At 49.2% G+C, this 19,319-nt stretch overlaps 1 protein-coding gene across 1 annotated transcript; it reads left to right on the top strand.

Annotated features, from left to right (window-relative positions):
• Positions 1-4,797: 4,797 nt before the first annotated feature.
• AVPR1A (arginine vasopressin receptor 1A) lies at positions 4,798-18,936 on the top strand. The gene is made up of 2 exons (XM_044980825.1): positions 4,798-5,876; positions 15,927-18,936. Exons 1-2 carry the CDS (start codon positions 4,856-4,858, stop codon positions 16,211-16,213), a joined length of 1,308 nt encoding a protein of 435 aa, XP_044836760.1. The 5' UTR covers positions 4,798-4,855; the 3' UTR covers positions 16,214-18,936.
• Positions 18,937-19,319: the final 383 nt, after the last annotated feature.

Here is a 19,319-nt window from a genome sequence, read left to right as displayed (position 1 = left end):
GAGATTGAGGGCTTGTCATCATGTACAGTGCAACAGCGGCACAGCTGCACCCATGCAGCTGCGCTGCTGTAGCACTGTAGTGAAGACACTACTGCGCAGATGGCAAAGCTTTTCCCGTCTGCATAGTTAATCCACCTTCCCAAGAAGCTCTCCTGTTGACACAGCGCTGTCTAAATAGGGGGTGTCACAGTCATGCACCCCTCATCCCCTTTTGGGATGAGGCATGGGTCATTATAGGCCCGCAGGCAAGTCTGCGCAATCCCTCTGGCTCTCGAAGTAATGTGGCCTAACAGCCAAAGTCAGTCTACCTGCCCTCTCTATCAGGGCTGTGCGGCCTAGCGGCCAGAGGCAGTAGAGCGGCCCTGGCAGTCAGGGCTGTGCGGCCTAAGGGCCAGAGGCAGTAGAGCGGCCCTGGCAGTCAGGGCTGTGCGGCTTAGGGGCCAGAGGCAGTAGAGCGGCCCTGGCAGTCAGGGCTGTGCGGCCTAGGGGCCAGAGGCAGTAGGGCTGGTTGAGTGGTAGGAGCACCCAGGCCCTCCCTTTCCACCGGGTCCCAACCCACAGCCCTGTTGGTGGCGGAGTTGCCCATCACCAGCTCGAAGGAGATCCAGCCAAAACATGACGAGCTAATCTCCAAGTCTCCAAACATCTCCCCACAAAGCCTCCCTGGGTTACTTCCTACCCACTTCTCTGCAGCTTGTGGTCTTGTGGTTCCCCTGGTCTCTCTTCCCTCTGTGGCGTCCAGAGCCTGGGGTTCATGGGTTGCTGCCATCTGGCTGGCCTCCGTGTTGTGAAATGTTGGCAGTCCTTCAGCAGGAGTCTGCAACACATCTCCTTCTTCTCCAGCAGTCAACCCCAAATGAACGGGGTTGCTACCCTTTACACCTGGCCTTCAGCTGGAGCATGCCCAGCATGGTCGAGGGGGTGTGGCCTCCTTGGCCCAAAGACAGGAATTAACCCTTGCAGTCCCAGTGGAGGTTGCATTCCTACAGCCATCAGATCATTCTCTCGTCCCTCCGATGCTGTTCTTGTGCCCAGTTCCTTTCTCTCCCACTCCCATATCTCCTCTTATTCTTGGAGAGGAATAAGCCACTGCCCCGCCACGCTCTAGCCTGCCTCTACCCATTTTCCTGCCCTTGCCTCTGCCCGCCCCTTGTCCTGCTCTTTCTGCTGCCCCACACCTGAATGCTACAGTCTCTCTCCGCTCTTCTCCCTGCCTGCCTCTGATCCTTTCCCTCTTGCTGCCCCGCTCAGCAACTCTTCCCCAGTGCAGTAAAACACCTTTTGGGGACCGAGGGGCAGGCAAAGGGCGTTCCCCAGACTAAGAAGTGAAGGTACCAATCGCCCCCCGCCTTCCCCTCCTTGCATTGACGGAGAGAGTCCATCCCCCTGCAGGGTGCTGCTCCCCTCATTCTCCTTGGGCAGAGAAAAAAACGACCCCAGGGAGTGACCGGCAGGGGAGAGAACCTGGTCCACAACCGTGGCCACATGGTAATGAACAGGGACAGGAGGGACTGGAGGAAGGTACCTAAGGGGGACAGGAAAGTGGGTAGAGAGCTCAGCTCCTGTGCCCCAGGGCAACCTCCCCGTGGCAGCCGCGCCGCTGCAAAGGCAGGGCTGGCTCCAGGGTTTTTTGCCGCCCCAAGCAGCAAAAAAAAAAAAAGTCACGATCGGCAGCACTTCGGCGGCAGCTCTACCGCTGCCGCTTGATTCTTCGGCGGCAGGTCCTTCCCTCTGAGAAGGACTGAGGGACGCGCCACTGAAGAGCCGGATGTGCCGCCCCTTTCCATTAGTATATAACAGGCCTCGCCAAAACGCAGCTCGCAAGCTGCATGCGGCTCTTTGACAAGTCACCTGCAGCTCACAGAGCTCACAGCTTCTGAGTAAGGTCAGAAATAATCATATCCTTCCCTTGGAGTGCCAAGTTGAGTTTGCAGATGCTGCATAATATCAGGGAAAAACATCAGATTCTGCATTCATTGCTCATCTTTCAGTTGTAGATAGGACTTTTCCTTTTCTTCAAAGAAAACACTAATAGGCAGAACAAGTTAAAGTTTCTGCAAAGAGACATAGTGTCAAGAGATTTCAAATGGAACTATTGGAACTCCAGAAAGACCAGACTCTAAAGACGATGCATAAATCTCAGTCTACAACTGAGCTCTGGAAGAAGTTCCAGGAATGAAGTATCCTCAACTCAAGAAGACTAGTATGCGACTCATTTAAATTGTTGGCACAACATACTGCTGTGAATCACTGTACTTTGTGATGAAGTTCATAAAATCGAAACATCGTGCAGTCCTTACAAATCAACATCTGACTGAGCTCCTCTGTACTGCCTTGACAATGTATCAACCAGATTTCCAAAGACTTCCAACCAGGATGGAGACCCATGAGGCATCTAGCTCTAGCAGTAATTAGCCATGATATAGTAAGTAGGATGTTTTTTAAAATACATGTGTAAAGGTTGTGCGTGTCTTGCAGCTCTCGAAAGTCTGAAGATTATCGTATGCAGCTCAGAGGGTCAGTGAGTTTGGCCATCCCCATTATATAACTTACTTGAACTGACTCTGGCTCATGCTATCACTATTAATTATAGTCTTTGGGCCTGATTTTCATCTCACTTAATACCAGTTTCATACTAGTTATTACTATTTGTTATATAACTCCGTTACCTTGAATTGGGGTTACTCTACTTTAACTCCATTCTGATGGCCAAATTTTGCCCCCAATATTACTGTTTAGTTAAATTATAATTACCCACCAAGTATTTATTTAGGAAATGTAAAATACGGTGAATAGGTTTTATTTCTGTATAGTAAAGAAACACAAATTGAAAAAAAATCATTTTTTGAATTAAGGCCATTTTTAATGAAAAATCTTGTAATCATAAATTAGAGCTGGTCAAAATTTTTCAGTGTAGTCCGGGCCTGATTCTGCAGTCTTTATACAGGCAAAACTCATGGTAGCATCCCTCCTCTGCTAGACAAGACCTCCCAAAATCCCTAACACAGTGGGACAGAGTCAAAGATGTGAAGTAAGGGCGTGTTCCTTCTGCCACTGCAATTAATGGGAGTTCTGACATTGAAGTCTATGCACCAAGCTCTAAAGCTCTGCTGTGAGCGCTTTATGATAGCAAGCCTCAAATAAGGTACAAAGTGCAGGATCAAGTCCAGGAAGTAATTTAGTATATCCTGAAGTATCTAATTCATGAGTCTTTCATCTACAGTCAATCTGGAAGAGTCCTCTAAAACCAGAATCTCAAAACGGCATTTTTTAATTAAAAATATAAATTTTATTCTTTAAACCCTTTTTTATAAAGCAGATTTTTTTTCTCTTAAAGTTGTTTTAGTTAAAAATCAGCCAAAGAAACACAGTTTTCTTCCAGTCAGATAGGGCCTGATCCAGGATTTTCTATGGAAAACAATGTGGATATTGTACCAGTGAACTGAATTGGAGCAAGATCTAGCCTTAAATCTCAAGTATTACTTCCTATGACAGAATGAAAGCTGTTTCTAGGTTATAAGGACCAAATCCTGGTCCCACTGAAATCAATGATAAAATTCCTATGTATTGCAATGGGGCCAGACTTTTGCCCTAAATCCAGAATAATCTATGAAACCAAAAAAATGGAAAATCGTTATCTGCTAGTTTCTATATTTAAGAAATGATGAAAGTTAAAGTGATCAACTATGGAAATATGTTTGCAGTCACAGTACTTTAGACAGGGCCGGCTCCAGACCCAAGCGCCCGCTTGGGTCGGCGTCCAGCGGGAGGGCGGCAGGCGGCTCCGCAGACGTGCCTGCGGAGGGTCCGCTGGTCCCGGGGCTCCGGTGGAGCATCCGCAGGCGTGCAGGAGGTCCACTGGAGCCGCGGGACCGGCGACCGCCAGAGCGCCCCCGCGGTGTGCCGCCCTGCTTGGGGCGGCGAAATTACTAGAGCCGCCCCTGCCTAGAAGAATCTTCCAAGCAACGATACAACCCCGGACAAAAACGAGGCTCCACCGTGGAGAGGCAGAGCGGTTGCATCCCTACAGCCAGCAGATCATTCTCCCGTCCCTCCGACGCTGTTCTCGTGCCCGGTTCCTTTCTCTCCCACTCCCATATCTCCTCTTATTCTTACACCCCGGCGAGATGTCGCCACTGCCCCGCCACGCTCCAGCCTGCCTCTACCCCTTCTCCTGCCCTTGCCTCTGCCCGCCCCGTGTCCTGCTCCTTCTGCTGCCCCACACCTGTATGCTACGGTCTCTCTCCGCTCTTCTCCCTGCCTGCCTCTGATCCTTTCCCTCTTGCTGCCCCGCTCAGCAGCGCTTCCCCAGCGCAGTCACACACCTTTTGGGGACCGAGGGGCAGGCGAAGGGCGTTCCCCAGACTAAGGAGTGAAGGTGCCGATCGCCCCCCGCCCTCCCCTCCTTGCATTGACAGACAGAGCCCATCCCCCTGCAGGGGGCCGCTCCCCTCCTTCTCCTTGGGCAGAGAAAAAAGCGACCCCCAGGGAGTGACCGACGGGGGAAGAGAACCTGGTCCACAACCACGGGGCGCACGGTAACGGGGACGGGCGGGGCTGGGGGAAGGTACTTATGGGGGACGGGACAGGGGGTAGCGAGCTCAGCTCCTGCACCCCGGGGCAGCCGCCCAGCGGCAGCCGCGCTGCTGCAAAGGGAAGCGGGGGAGGGGGCGGCTGGCACTGAGCAGCCTCTGAGACCGGCGCGCCCCGCCCCGCCCCGCCCCGCGGGATAAAGGCACCGGCCCCTGGCGCTCGCTCGCAGAGAACCTGGGGGCAGCCGAGGCGGCGGGAGTCAGGGCAGCGCGGCAGCGGCGCGAGCGGGGAGTGCGAGGGCAGGGTCCCGCCGGGCGGCACCATGCGCTCGGCCGCCAGCCCCGGGCCCTCGTGGGCAGCGCCCCCGGGCGGGAACGGCAGCCAGTGGCGGCCGGCGGCGGGGAGCAGCCCCAGCCCGGCGCCCGGCTCCGACGCCCCCAACGCGAGCCGCGCGGCCGGCTGGGACCCGTACGGGCGGGACGAGGAGCTGGCCAAGCTGGAGATCGCCGTGCTGGCGCTGACCTTCGCGGCGGCGCTGGTGGGCAACGGCCTCGTGCTGCTGGCGCTGCGCCGCACGGCCCGCAAGGCCTCCCGCGTGCACCTCTTCATCCGCCACCTCAGCCTGGCCGACCTGGCCGTGGCCTTCTTCCAGGTGCTGCCGCAGCTGTGCTGGGAGGTGACCTACCGCTTCCACGGGCCCGACGGGCTGTGCCGCGTGGTGAAGCACCTGCAGGTCTTCGGCATGTTCGCCTCGGCCTACCTGCTGGTGGCCATGACGGCCGACCGCTACGTGGCCGTGTGCCACCCGCTGCAGACCCTGCGCCAGCCCGCCCGCCGGCCGCACGCCATGGTGGCGGCCGCCTGGGCGCTCAGCCTGCTGCTCAGCACGCCGCAGTACTTCATCTTCTCCCTCAGCGAGGTGGAGCGCGGCTCGCAGGTCTACGACTGCTGGGCGCACTTCGTGCAGCCCTGGGGGCCCCGCGCCTACGTCACCTGGATCACCGCCGGCATCTTCGTGGCGCCCGTGCTGGTCCTGGCCACCTGCTACGGCTTCATCTGCGGCCACCTCTGGCGGAACATCCGCGGCAAGACCCGCCGGCGCGGGGAAGGGGGCGGCGGGGCCCGCCGCAAGCAGGGGGCGGCAGCGGCTGGGCCCCCCGACGGCGCCTTCCGCTGGGGGCTTCTGCCCACGCCGTGTGTCAGCAGCGTCAAGACCATCTCCCGGGCCAAGATCCGCACCGTCAAAATGACCTTCGTGATCGTCTCGGCGTACATCGTCTGCTGGGCGCCCTTCTTCACCGTCCAGATGTGGTCCGTCTGGGACCCGCAGTTCTCCTGGATCGGTAGGTGAAGGGAGGTGCTCTGGTTTACCTTGCTGCCATCCGGAGTGACTCCGCACTCACACCGGAGTGTGATCTCAGAAGAGATTATGAGAGAGAGAGAGAGCGAGAGAGAGAGAGACGTAAAGTACTTCCCCTGCCTTCTGGTGTGTTGGGGGGAGCAGAGGGGCGATCCAGACCAAGGATTAGCTCTTTAGATGATAATGGGGAAATCACCTTAGTTTCACTCAGAGCAGCAAACCCTGCCTTTTTTACAGTTAATAGTTTGCCCTTGATAGTTGCTATTATGACAGTGCCAGCTCTGACAAGGAAACCCCGCTGTTTCAGTTGTTGAGGAACAATTTGGATAAAGGGGCTTTTGATTTTTAAGCAACTCTCCCCTGTAAAACAAATGTGGAGTTCTGCTGAAAAACTGATGGCATGATTTGTCTCCATCTCAATTATTTCTTTAAGGAAACATGTTGAATAAAAATCATCATGTGCCTAAAAAAGTTTCTGAAGTTTGTGTCTGGGAGGGGTATAAACCTAGAGCCTAATCCTGCTCTCACTGAAGTCAATAAGAGCAGAGTCAGGCCCTTTAGAGATCTAGGGAAGATTCTACAGTCTACAGTACATGGACAAATACCCCTGACTTCCATGAGTGTCTTCCATGAATAAGAACTGCAGGACTGGGTGCAATGCCTTGCTGTTTTGCTTGGGTTAGATCAAAACACAATGTTCAATTGACATGAACAAATCCTCTTAAACTTCATTCTATTACAAAGTAACTAGAGGTTTCTGGTGTTTGTTTTGTTTTAAGTGATTGTTCTAAACCACTGGTTCTCAAACGGGGTTGCAAACCCTTGGGAGCAGGGCCGGCTTTAGGCCGATTCGCCCAATTCCCTGGAATCGGGCCCCGCACCTTAGGCGCCTTTTTTAATTCACCCTGCGGCAGTCCGCTCCCGGGGTCTTTGGCGGCATTTCGGTGGTGGTGGTGGGGGTCTGCTCCGGGGGTCTTTGGCGGCATTTCGGTGGTGGTGGGGAGTCCGCTCTGGGTCTTCTGCAGCACCAAAGGACCCCGCCCCCCCCGCTGCCAAAGTGCCACCGAAGCCCCGGACTGCCGCCGGGTATTCGAATTGGGCTCCGCAGTTAATAAAGCTGACCCTGCTCGGGAGGTTGCAACTTGGTTATGTAGGGTGTTGCGAGCCCTGACCCTGGCGCGCAGCTGTGAACTGTAAGCCCTGACAGCAACTGTGTGGGGCTGCGAGCTGTGACCCCAACCCTGGCCAGGAGCGGGGCTGCGAGTCCCGACACTGACCCCCACATGGGGCTGCGAGCCCTGACTCTGACCCTCCATGGGGCTGCAGGGCTGTGAGCCCAGACCCCAACCCTGGCCAGGAGTGGGGCTGTGGGGCAGTACTGGATTTACAGTGGTGCTACGCCCAAACTCAAAAGGGGTCCTGGTGTGGCCCTGCTCACTTTTGAGAGCAGCTAGCTCCTCTCCCACATCGTTCACTCCACTCCACTCTGCTGGCCAGCCCAGGGCTCCTCCCCACCCCATGACCCACAAGAGATCAGCTGTTGGCAACTGCCAATCAGCTATTTGGCATAGGCAGCAGCCCTCATCAGCTCTTTGGCTGGCTGCAGCCAATCAGCTGTTTGGCACAAAGTCCCTGCCTATTAGCTGTTTTCCCTGCATTTGCTGAAGTTCCTAGCAGGGTCCCACCTCCCACTGCAGGCAAGTGAGAGTCCTTTTAACTTTCAAGGCAGAGGGAGCTGGGCTAGGGGGACAAGCAGCCAGGGCATGGCAGCTTCTGTGCTAGCTGTGGAGGGGTAGGGGACAGAGGTGTGGTGCTTGGGGCGGCATGCTGCGGGGAGCGCTCTGCCGGTCGCCGGAAGGGCGGCAGGCGACTCCGGTGGACCTCCCGCAGGCGTCCCTGTGGAGGGTCCGCTGGTCCCGTGGCTTTGGTGGAGCATCCGCAGGCACGTCTGCAGGAGGTCCACCAGAGCCGTGGGACCGGCGACCAGCAGAGCGCCCCCTGTGGCGTGCCGCTGTGCTTGGGGCGGCGAAATGGCTAGAGCCGCCCCTGGTGGGGGAGATGGGGTGTGGGCAGCTTCTCGGCTGGGGCTGGGGGGAGATGGGTGGGCAGCTTCTCGGCTGGCCGTTGGGGGCTGCTGGGGGGAGTACGGGCTGGGGGGTTTCTTGAGGACTGAGCCAGCCATTCTCAGCCCACTCCAGTGTCTCCCCCAGGACCTGTGCCCCTCTCCAACCAGGAGAAATCAGCTGCGGACCCCCTTAGTGCTGGGCACTGGGACAAACCAAAGGACATAGCTCCTTTAAGAAAAGTTTGCCCTTGTGTTTGATGAGTGAACTTGGGCTGGGGCCAGCAGCTTGCCCCCTCCCTGTGCTCCCTGCAGCCAGTCAGGTGTGCCCAGCCACAGCCAAAGGTGAGAGGGGCTTCACTGCAGCCCCAGGTGCAGATGAGCAGCCTCCCCCAGCCTGGCCCCTGCCAGTGCCTGGACGGACCCTTCCCATGCAGGCTCTGGGAGCTCCCAGCCCCTACGGTTCTGACCCAGGTCCCAGGCCTCCGCATCCCTTTCCCCGTGCATGGAGGGACAGGAGGGGGCAACACCCCACCAGTACTTCTATATGCATCCTCCCTACGGGCTCGTCTCCAGGGCTGGCTCTCATGCCTGGCAAAGTAATGGTTGCCCAGCTCAAAGCTGTTTCCAACTCTTCCCTCTCCCTCCTACCCAGATCAAGCCTGCCTGAGTGGCTTTTCCTCCCAGAGAGGAAGTTTATCCCCCTGCACCCCAGATCAGCATCCCCTCCTCCCCGTATCAGGAAGGATTGATTTCCTTCTCCTGGATCCACACCCCGCCCCCCTTCAGCTCCCAGGGAATTCCTACCATTGCATCCACCCCACCTAGCCCCCGTATCAGCTTCAAGTCAGGAGATGCTGCCTTGCTTCACCTTGGGACACCTCTGAGATCGTCTTGCATCAGGACGCTGGGCTGCAGCAGCCTGGAGGAGGAAGCAAACCCCCCACTCCACCCACCTTTGGCCATGGTCCCACCAGGGGCTCCCCTCCCACAAAAGTTGCACTGTGCTGTGAGGGAGTCAGCGAGTGAGCTTCAAAGCAGGGGTGGGCTGCCACAGTGGGGCTGGGGAGGAGCTGGAGTGACACAGCAGCCACACAGCAGGATGAATGAATGGGACGTTTCTCTGTTGGGCTGTTGAATTAAATTTCTCTCTGTGTCCGGGCGGGCAGTTTCTGGGCTGGCTGCAGGGGGTGGGGCTGGGGGGAGACAGAGCTTCTTTGAGTGTATGGTGGGGAGCGGCCGCTAGACAGCCACCAGGAGAAAGGGGAGCAGAGAGAGAGAAAGGTGGGCAAAGGGACACAGGTGGAGAGCAAGAAGTGGGAAACATCAGGAAGGGGAGATACCAATGATAGACACACATTCAATAACTAGAATGAAAGTGTATAAATATGCTGAAAATAGCCTCCCCTCAAAACTGGCAGAGCACCCTCCAGCGCACACACCTTGCCCGTAAGGCAGGAGAGAGCAGAAAGGAGTGAGTGGCAAGTGGGAGGCATTTAGGGGTGGGGGTCAGCAGGCTGGAAGAATTCAGGGGGGTTTAGGGGGATGGGGCAGAGCAGGGCCAGGAAGAGGTTGAGTGGGGGTGGGGTCTTGGGGGAGGAGGCGGAGCTAGGATGGGGCACCCACCAGCAAAACCAAAAGTCAGCACCTGTGCCATGACTCCTTCCTCCCATCCATTGCTTGCTCTTCTCGGCCAGCAGCCAGCTGAGGGCTCCTCTCTGCCCCTGGCAGAGAGGGGCCTTCAGCCACTGCCAGTCTGGGCCAGTGACCATCCATTTCGGGCTCTCTGGGGGCGGGGCGCGCTTCTCCCTGTCGCTCTGTGGAAGTGGTGGGCTGGGGAAGTTGATGGCTACCCTCCCCCCCACGCAAGGAAACGCCACCTCCGCCACAGGTGGCACCAGCGCCAGGTGGGTAGGGCTGGATGGGGCCCCAGGGGAATGGACCGCTCTGTGCTCCCGAGCATCAGCTGTCCTGCCCGCTAGCACTGTGCTGGGAGGGGGGGATCCCTGCTCTGTGCTGGCTCAGCAGGGCCTGGGGGCAGGGCTTGAGGGCATGGGTCTGTGAGGAGGATGCTGGGATGTGAGGGGGTGGGAGGTGCTGGGGACTGGGGGAGGTTTGTGTGCTTTGGGGTGCTGGGCAGTGGAGGTCTGTTGGGCGGGGGGTCGCTATGTAATTGTGGTGATGGGGCTGTGGGGAAGGACACTGGACAGTAGAGGTGGGGGCAATCTGTGCATGTTGGACTGCTAAGAAGTGGCGGGGGGGTCTGTGTGGGGTGCTGGGCAGTTGTGGTTGGGGTTGGGGGGTGCTGGGTGGGGTGGTAGTGTGCAGAGCGCTGTGCATTGGGGGGGACGCTGGACATAGAGAGTCGGGGGGGGGCGTTGGGAGTTGTGTGGCACGACATGAGCCCACCCCCATGGTTGAAGGGGTATGCTGGCAGCACAGGGCTGGGTGGGCCAGTGTGCATCTGGCATTGCCAGTTTTCACACTGAGCGGAGCGGGGCTGCCCCTGCCGTACCATGCCCCATTGCCCCTGGCCAGCCCCTCACTCCGGGGACTGACTTCCCTGCGCCATGTTCCATTGCCTCCATGGGGGCCCACAAAAGATTAATCCGGCCCTGCTGTGGGGCTGCGAGCCCCGATCCCTGTGTGGGGCTGCAAGCCCCAACCCCGGCCAGGCGTGGTGTTGTGATCCCCAACCAGGAGAGGGGCTGTGAGCCCTGAGCTGGGGCATCCAGGACGCTGTGAGCCCTGACCCCTCTACTGGGGTTGTCTGGCGGGGCCTGGCCATGTTGAGGGTTATCAGCTGGAAGCTTAGCCGGGCACAAGGTTGTTAACCCCCAGCCCTGCCACACACAGGGTTGTGAGCCCCGCCACCTACTGTGAGCCTGGCCAGGCACTTGGTTGTGAGCCACCATCACCACCATATGCAGACCTCGGAGCCCCAAGCTCTTCCAGCCCAGCTTCACCACCAACTCCACTCTATCTCTAGCTCTGCTCCACCTCCAAAGAAAGGGCACCAAATAGAAGTTTGCCCAGGGTGCCATTTTTCCTATGGCTGGCCCTGGTACTGAGACAGCATTAGAGGGCTTGATTCTTTAGCAGCTGAACAAGTACTTTATTAATTAACAGTCAGACACACAAGTGCAAACTTTCTCCTGAAAATAATGGCCACGTGTACTGCTAAAAAACGAAAGTTTCTCGAGTCTTACATTAAACTTGGTTTTACCAGTATCATCACTTCTGGTATTGAAAAACCTCAATGCACCGTTTGCTGTGAAGTTTTGTCTGCTGAATCAATGAAACCATGCAAACTGCAGTGACATCTTGAAACTAGACATTCTGAGCATAAAAATCAAAATGTGGGTTTTTTTCAAACGCAGAGAAGCAGCAACAAAGAAGGCCAGGCTTGATGCTGATGGAAGTTTCCGACAGCAAATGTCCTCAGCTGTGGAGGCCTCTTATGTTGTGTCACTACGAATTGCCTTTACCAAATCGCCGCATACAGTAGGTGAGGAGCTTACTCTGCCGGCATGCAAAGATATTGTGGCACTTATGGTTGGCAATGATACTGCCAAAAAACAGAATATGCTTTCCATGTCTAATGATACTGTGAAACGCAGAATATGTGAGATATCTGAAGATATCAAAAAATAAGTTGTGCACGAAATTAAACATTCTGCTTTCAGTATGTTCAGCCTGCAACTTGATGAAACTACTGATGTTACTCACTGCGTGCAACTGATAGCATTTGTACAGGATGTTAATGCCGGGGATGTTAAGGGTGAGTTCTTATTCTGTGAACAACTTGAAACAACCACAGCCCATTTTCAATAAGGTGAATGCTTTTTTCGAAAGCAATGGCATTGAGTGGAAAAATCTTTGTGGTACCTGTACTGATGGTTCTCCAACAATAATGGGTGCACAGTCTGGCTTTCAGCAGAAGGTACAGTGTGTCTCACCTAATGTGATTGTAACTCATTGTGGAATCCACCGTCAAGTCCTAGCTGCAAAGACATTGCCAATATGCCTTAATGCTGTGGTGGATGTTGTTATACGAGCAGTGAACTACATTAAAGCTTATGCTCTGAATAGTCATCTCTTTCAAGAGCTCCAATGAAATGGGTGGTGAATATGAAGGTCTACTTTTACACACTCAAAGCTGATGGCTTTCTAGGGGACGCGCATTAAAGAACATTTTTATACTTTGTGAAGAGATGGCAGAGTTTTTCCTGCGAAAACAGAAACAAGAGCTGAACAAAATGTTCAGTGACAAGAAATGGCTTCTCTGCTTGGCATACCTAGTTAATATCTTTGGTGGCCTTACTGATCTCAATGTGTCACTTCAGAGAAAACTTTCAACATTAATAGACCTGACTAATAAAATCAAAGCCTTCCAGATGAAGTTGGATCTGTGGTGCAATAAGCTGGACACAGATACGGCATGTTTCGACACTTTCCTCATTAAGCGAGAGGAGAAAGTTAACATTGATGGTGCTCTCAAGTCAGCGATCAGTGAACATTTGAGAGCCCTTCATGAAGAGTTTTCACACTACTTCCCAGCACTACCAGAAGCACTTCATTCCATGGTGAAGAACCCTTTCATTGTGACAGCTGAGCAGTTACCTACTGACGATATTCAGGAATAGTTTGTTGACATGATCAATGATGGTGAAGTGAAAGCAAAATTCACATAGTTGCCTCCAAATCAGTTCTGATGCTCAGTTGCAAGTGAATACCCACTGGTGTCTGAAATGGCCCTGAGAGTCCTTCTGCCATTTCCCACTACCTACGAATGCGAGAGTGGATTATCCAGCCTTCTCACAATAAAGACGAAATCTCGAAACAGGCTTGATGTGAAGGATGACATCAGATACGCCCTTTCTAAAACAACACCAAGAATAAAACTTCTTGTGTCAAATAAACACGATCATCCAGCTCACTGATTTTTTTTTTAATTTTTTTTTTTTGGCTGCTTCAGGTCATTAATTGCTGTCAAGTATTAAAATAAAATTTTACTTAAAAATAACTTTTCCGCTTATAATTAATTTTGATAAAATGTGTTTTAGTCTTAATTTAAAAGCAGTGAGAAATAGTAAATTCATTTTAAACAATAGGGTTAAAATTTAGTATATAACCTAGTGTTAAATGTAAAAAATGTGTTTTTAATTTCTAAGGGGGGGTCGCACTCAGAGGCTTGGTGTTCAAAAGGGGTCACCAATACAAAAAGTTTGAGAACCACTGCTGCCAACCATCTTGTGTGCCTGCTTGAAAGTTCTGTGATAACTTAAATGTTTGACTTGTAATACTTCTACCTTTCAAGAAACATAGAAAAAGAAGAGAATTTTGCACTTCCCAGGTTTTCACAGTGTGTCTGACACTTCAGCTCTCTGTACACAACCAAGGAAAATATCGAAGTATCATCAGCCTAAAAAAAGTGCTAAGCTCAAATGTTTTACAAAAGCTTTTAGAGATTATAAATTTGCTGGTTGTAAACAATTAGCTCTTCTGGAAGGAAATGGTCACATTTGCTTTCTGATTTAATAAAAGGTAAATGATTGTGATTAAAATATTTGCTGAATTAATTTGAACAAACATATTTTAGTAAAATGTTTCCCCAAAATTCAAAACTCCAGGTGTGCTTTGTTTTGTTTTTAAATTAAAAAGTCTATTCCAGAAATAGCCCAGTGAATTCATTTTGCCCTTGTTATGGATAAAATTCCAGAAGTAATTTTCATTCATTATAAAGTACGCATACATATATAGGTAAAGTTGAAAGCTGGAAGCCACAAACTTTAGATGATGATACTGTATTGTACTTTTATACTTCACTCTTTTGTACTTCAAACTCTCATTGACAATAGTGGGAACTCTGATTACTCATGAAATGTGGAGTTGAGCCCAAAATCACAATGCATAACATAGTTGATTGAATAAAAATAGAATTGAAGGTTTGAGGCAGACTAATATAATTTTGATTTCAAAAGGAGATGGGGGGGAAAAAGCTGTCAGGGTATTTCACTGTGTTAAATGGAGAGATTAATATGAAGAGACATTCTAAAAACCTTGTAGAACTATACAACACAGTGATTATATTGCTGTGGAGACTTAATATTCATAAAGTGAAGCCACTTTTAATTGAACATACTAAGTACTTGAAAGAGTCTGACAATTTAATTAAACTAGTAGAAGTAGGAGGATGAAGCTTTTTCTATAACAAAGTTTACTTGAAGGAAAAAAACAGCATCTTTCTTTGATCTCTAGCATTATGGATCTGATTCAAAGTCTTTCTATTGACTTCAATGGGCTTTGGATCAAGGCCTATATACATTGTGGAAGAAAAAACTTAGGGTGAAATCCTGGCCTTGCTGAAGCTAGTGTTTTGCCAATGACATCAATTTCACTCTTACCTAATCGAATTTGGACTTCAGGTTTGGGATTTAAGGCTCTCGTCCAGCAAAGCGCTCACTGAGGCTATGGCTACACTAGAGAGCTGCAGCTGTGCCACTGTAAACTCTCTAGCGTACTCACTTTAAAATGACGGGAATTAATCCACTACCAACAAGCAGCAGTAGGTATATCAACAGGAGAAGCTGTCCCATCCCGGCACTTAGGTCAGTGTAATTTATGTCATGTGGGGAGGTGGCTAATTCACACCCCTGAGCCACATGAGTATTACCAACATAAGTGGTAGGGTATGCATAGCCTCAGTGTCAATGGGACTGCTAACACTTACAGGTTAACATGTGCTGAAGTGTTTTGCTGTATTGGGTTCTTAGATTCAAAACCAGAAGTCCTTAATATTTACTCAGATAAAAGTCCAGTTGACTTCAGTTGGAGTTTTACCTGACTAAGGACTTCCTGATTGTGTCCTTAGGATGATTTGGAGGATCTGTCTGTACAATTGCTGAATTCTGGTTGATATGAAGTGGTTACTATGAAAATCGCTCTATCAGCTTTGTTGTATCCACTATGGGCTAGAAGTGCTGTGTCACTTCCTCCTAAACCAGGTACGAGGAGGGTCATAGAACTCAAGGACCCTCTTCAACTGATAATTTACCAGGTGCAGAGCAAAGGAAGCCAGGTGACCAGTTACGGCTTTAAATAAAGACTTATGGGGAGGAAGGAAGGGCATGGACAGCCTAGGTCAGAGGCCTAGTTGAGGGGAGAATACTCCATGTTTCAGCATGCAAGTAACAGAAGAATGCTGGACAGTCCCTGACTCCAGCCCAAAGAATGATCTGGAGTGGTGAGGAAACTGAGGAAGGGAAATGCATGTAGTTTATTATTTTTGTATGGATCTGTGTATTTCTAGGTAATAGGAGATATACCAAGCTCCTAGAACTGGAAGGGACCTCAAAAGGTTATTGAGTCCAGCCCCCTGCCTTCACTAGCAGAACCAATTTTTGCCCCAGATCCCTAAGTGGCCTCCTCAAGGATTGAACTCACAACCCTGGGTTTAGCAGGCCAATGCTCAAATCACTGAGCTATCCCTCCCCCCTTCTCATATGAGTAAGTGAAGAGCAGCAGCACTGTAGAACTCTGGACTGTATGTCTGTGTTATATGTAATACTTTCCACATGATGGCCCCTTGGAGAGGTAAACTAGAAGTCTCTCACCTTTGGTGAGATTGTGGGAGAGGTATGTGTAAGAGAGGGAGGAGCCTGAGGAGTTCATACTGGTTACAGGGGCTGGGCAGGGTGCCATGAGATCCCAGCTCTCCAGATAGAGTGTAAGACAGAGGGTCTTCGTTCTAACAATGTGCCTGGGGACCCCAAGACTGGGACAATGCTTGGGTTTATAACACCTGGGGATCCAGAGGCTGAATTCCCCCACAACAATCTGAAGGGCTGCCAATAGAGAGCGCCCAGCCAGACCAGTGGTTAATCAAATGGTTAATGAAGAAATTAACTGTATGTTGGCAATGTTCCTTTACTTCTGCTACTAAAACAGTATACTTTTTTTTTAAAATAGATTCTGAAAACACTGTCATTACAGTCACTGCTCTGTTGGCCAGTCTGAACAGTTGTTGCAATCCCTGGATCTACATGTTCTTTAGTGGACATCTCCTGCAAGACTTTATACAGAGCTTCCCTTGCTGTCAAAAAATAAAACAAAAGCTGAGTAAAGAAGATTCTGACAGCGTTAGCAGAAGACAGACTTCTTTTACCAACAACAGAAGCCCAACAGATAGTTTGGACACGTGGAGGGATTCACCCAAATCATTAAAGTCTACCAAATTCATCCCCATTCCAACCTGAGCCAGTTACACAGAAGAGACAGGTCTTCTTCAAGTGCAATAACAGCACTTGTGAGTATCACAGTGTGGCACTTTAAGCTTGTCAAGGCACTAGTCATCATGAAATGTACCATATTGCTAAGTAAACTATTTTGCACTGCTCTAAATTATTTTATGAAGAGTATTAATGACATACAAAGCAGTGGAATGTGGGCAGTTGCTCTGGAAAGAGTACTAATGACCATTATTTTTCTAAAGTTAACTTTATTCATTTTTCGTTTATAAAATAATTAAAGCTTTGTTTGCATGGTTGTAATTTTAATTGAGACACTTCTTCAAAACAATAGAGGACTGGTAGTAGAGATCCTCACCTACTGTAAACTAGAGTAACTCCATGGCTCATTAGTACAATGGCTATATTTTGCACTGATCCTCCATTGAAGTTCCTGGAAAATCACAAGGCATAAAACAGTTCATAATTTGGCCCTAAACACAGTGGGAAATTGCTAGAAGAAATTCCAGTCTTACTGGGCAGCGAACATTCTGAATAGCTTGGTTAACCAGGCACATAAGTTATTGGAAATTTAACTATTCGTATTGCTTTACCATTCAACACCACCATGAAATGAACTGAACCTGGCCAACATTTCTCATTGAGGGCCCAGTTGTGCAGTCTTTATGCTGGCAAATCTTCCATTGATGGTGTCTAGGTATGGACTTCATGACTGGATTTTTGGGGCTTACTCCTGCTCCCATAGATATTGATGGATTTTTTTCGTTAGATGCTGGATCAAGCACCTGCCTTTTAATTAAAAAGCAGAGACAGAGTGACAAAAACATTACAAGTCAAATCTGGTTTAAGAGTAGAAACTGCTCTTGTTTTGTTTTCTTGGTAGGGCAGCTAGGGCCCAATCCTTGCAATCCACAATTAGTCCTTACTTATGCAAACAGTCCCACTGAGTTCAATGGAATGACACTATTGCCTAGCAGCTTCAGGGTCAAGCATTCCAAGATGTGAATTTCAGAGCTAATCCTACAATTGTTCTGAGAACATGCAAGGATTGCAGCTTTTTGACAATCCTAAATGCATTGTTCACTGAATGCAAAGATGTGAAGGGGCATTCATGTGACTATATAGACTTTAAGAGCATCATGGTTGCCAACTGAAGTGTGCTGACATCTAACCATAATTCATAATCATAACTACTCTTAAAATGTGCCAGTATCCCACTACAGCTTATGCTTTGCTGTGTGTTATTCCTACAGCATCTGAGTACACATTGTCCTGAAAGCTTGGTTTTGAAGCTCTTTGAACAAATTTTGCTGTCCTAGGAATCTCTTAAAAGGACAACATTGAGGCTAGTGAGCCTAAAATGAGACCTATCATTTTAGTTTGGTTTTGCAGGAACACCTATCACACTGTCACACAGTTCTACCTGTCTGCTCCATTCTTTTGAGCACATCAGGTATGGAAGTTTTCAGTAATTTTGCTGGTGATATGCAGGACTCCTATTTGAATGTCTAGCATGCTCCTGAGAATGAAAAGTCAAGCAGAATGGAAGAGCAGTGGTATATTTATAAATATACTTGTATCACATGCATGCTTATACCTATGATCAGAAAACTCCCTCTGTTTCTTGTTGGTAGATCACTATAAAGCGGATTTGGGATTTAACAAGATTGGAACCCTAGTTATTGTTTGGCTAGTTAAATATTGGGCATGTCAACCATAAATATGCTTTTCATTCAGAGCAATATTGGGCCCAATATCCCTCTAAGAATCCAATGGGGAAATAGTAGAAATAATTGGAACTGCATTCTAATTAGGCTATATTCTGCCTCCATAGTACTAATAGAGCTCCCATCCATTTCAGTAATAGTTTTGTGCAAAGAATGAAGGCAGACTATGTCCTGACAGAGAAAAGAGTGATTTCATGCATTGCTAGCCCCATAGAAAATGATAGCTATTTCTTCAGGAACAAAAATACGGGGAAAAAAGCATAGAGCATTAAAATGGTACACTGTACTTTTTATGGCGGGTTTTATGTGCATTTAAAACTCTAAAGGACCAAAGTTTTAACACAAATGTACATAAAACATATAAATATGAGTAAATATATCAGAACCTGTTGATAAAATTTAGTCCAAATCTATAGAGGTATGTATTGGGTGACTGTGTGTGTGTAAAATGGGTATATACACACAGTGTATACTGCATAAGCATCAGATACATATTTAGGTTGCATGTCTTACATGAAGATGCTATTCTTTGACTAATTTTATGTTTTTGTTAATATTACTATCTTTGTACATGACATCTATGCAACTAGGTGTGCTTATAGTATTTTTATCAAAGGTTATTAGCCTGAATTTTTCTATAATAATATACATTAAAATAGACAAGACAAGTAAAAATTCTGAAATAATCTTAATGAAAGGAGTTGGGCAATGAAATATAAACAAATTATGGCTCAAAATGTTAGAGTCTTTTAGTTGTTTTCCAAGTATGCAACAAAATCTATGCCTAAATTTTGGTGATTTCCCATGCAGCTGTATTTCATAAGTGCTATGTAGTTCTTGTGATTGACTTGGTTAAACTGCATAGGACAGTATTTGAGATTCCAAACGTTTTGTAATTATTACTTTGAGTTTCTTCTTTTGCTTAAATACATTTTTTTTCCAAAGTGAAAATTAACGTGTTCTGTACAGATACAAAAGTGCTTCTTTATAGTTGGTTGAAGTTAATGGTAGGGTAAGATTTTCATGTGCTAATGAACAATTTCTTCTTCTTCCTGTTTTCAACTAATGATGAAATAATTGCTCATTTAAAATGTATAAACTTGCTCCAATAAACTTCTGGATTTGTTTGAGAAGCATTATATAGTGTTTTTTTTTCTCAAAAACAAATATAGAAGACCATTAATAAATACCAGGGTCTGCAGAGTCAGGGTCAGGCAGACTCTGACTGCAGGGTCATGCAAACTTGGCATTGATTTTTAATGTTACGGGTACATAAGGTGTTCAGGACTGAACATATTTTAAATGACCTCATATTATGTATAATGCATGTGGGATGTATATCATAATAATACAAAGAATATGCAGTTTGCTTTCCATTAAATATTAAA

This window comes from Mauremys mutica, chromosome 1 (genome assembly GCF_020497125.1).
Source record: "Mauremys mutica isolate MM-2020 ecotype Southern chromosome 1, ASM2049712v1, whole genome shotgun sequence".
Classification (NCBI taxonomy): Eukaryota; Metazoa; Chordata; order Testudines; family Geoemydidae; genus Mauremys; species Mauremys mutica.
The sequence above is the reverse complement of the archived record's forward strand: the minus strand, read 5'-3'. Positions and strand labels throughout refer to the sequence as shown.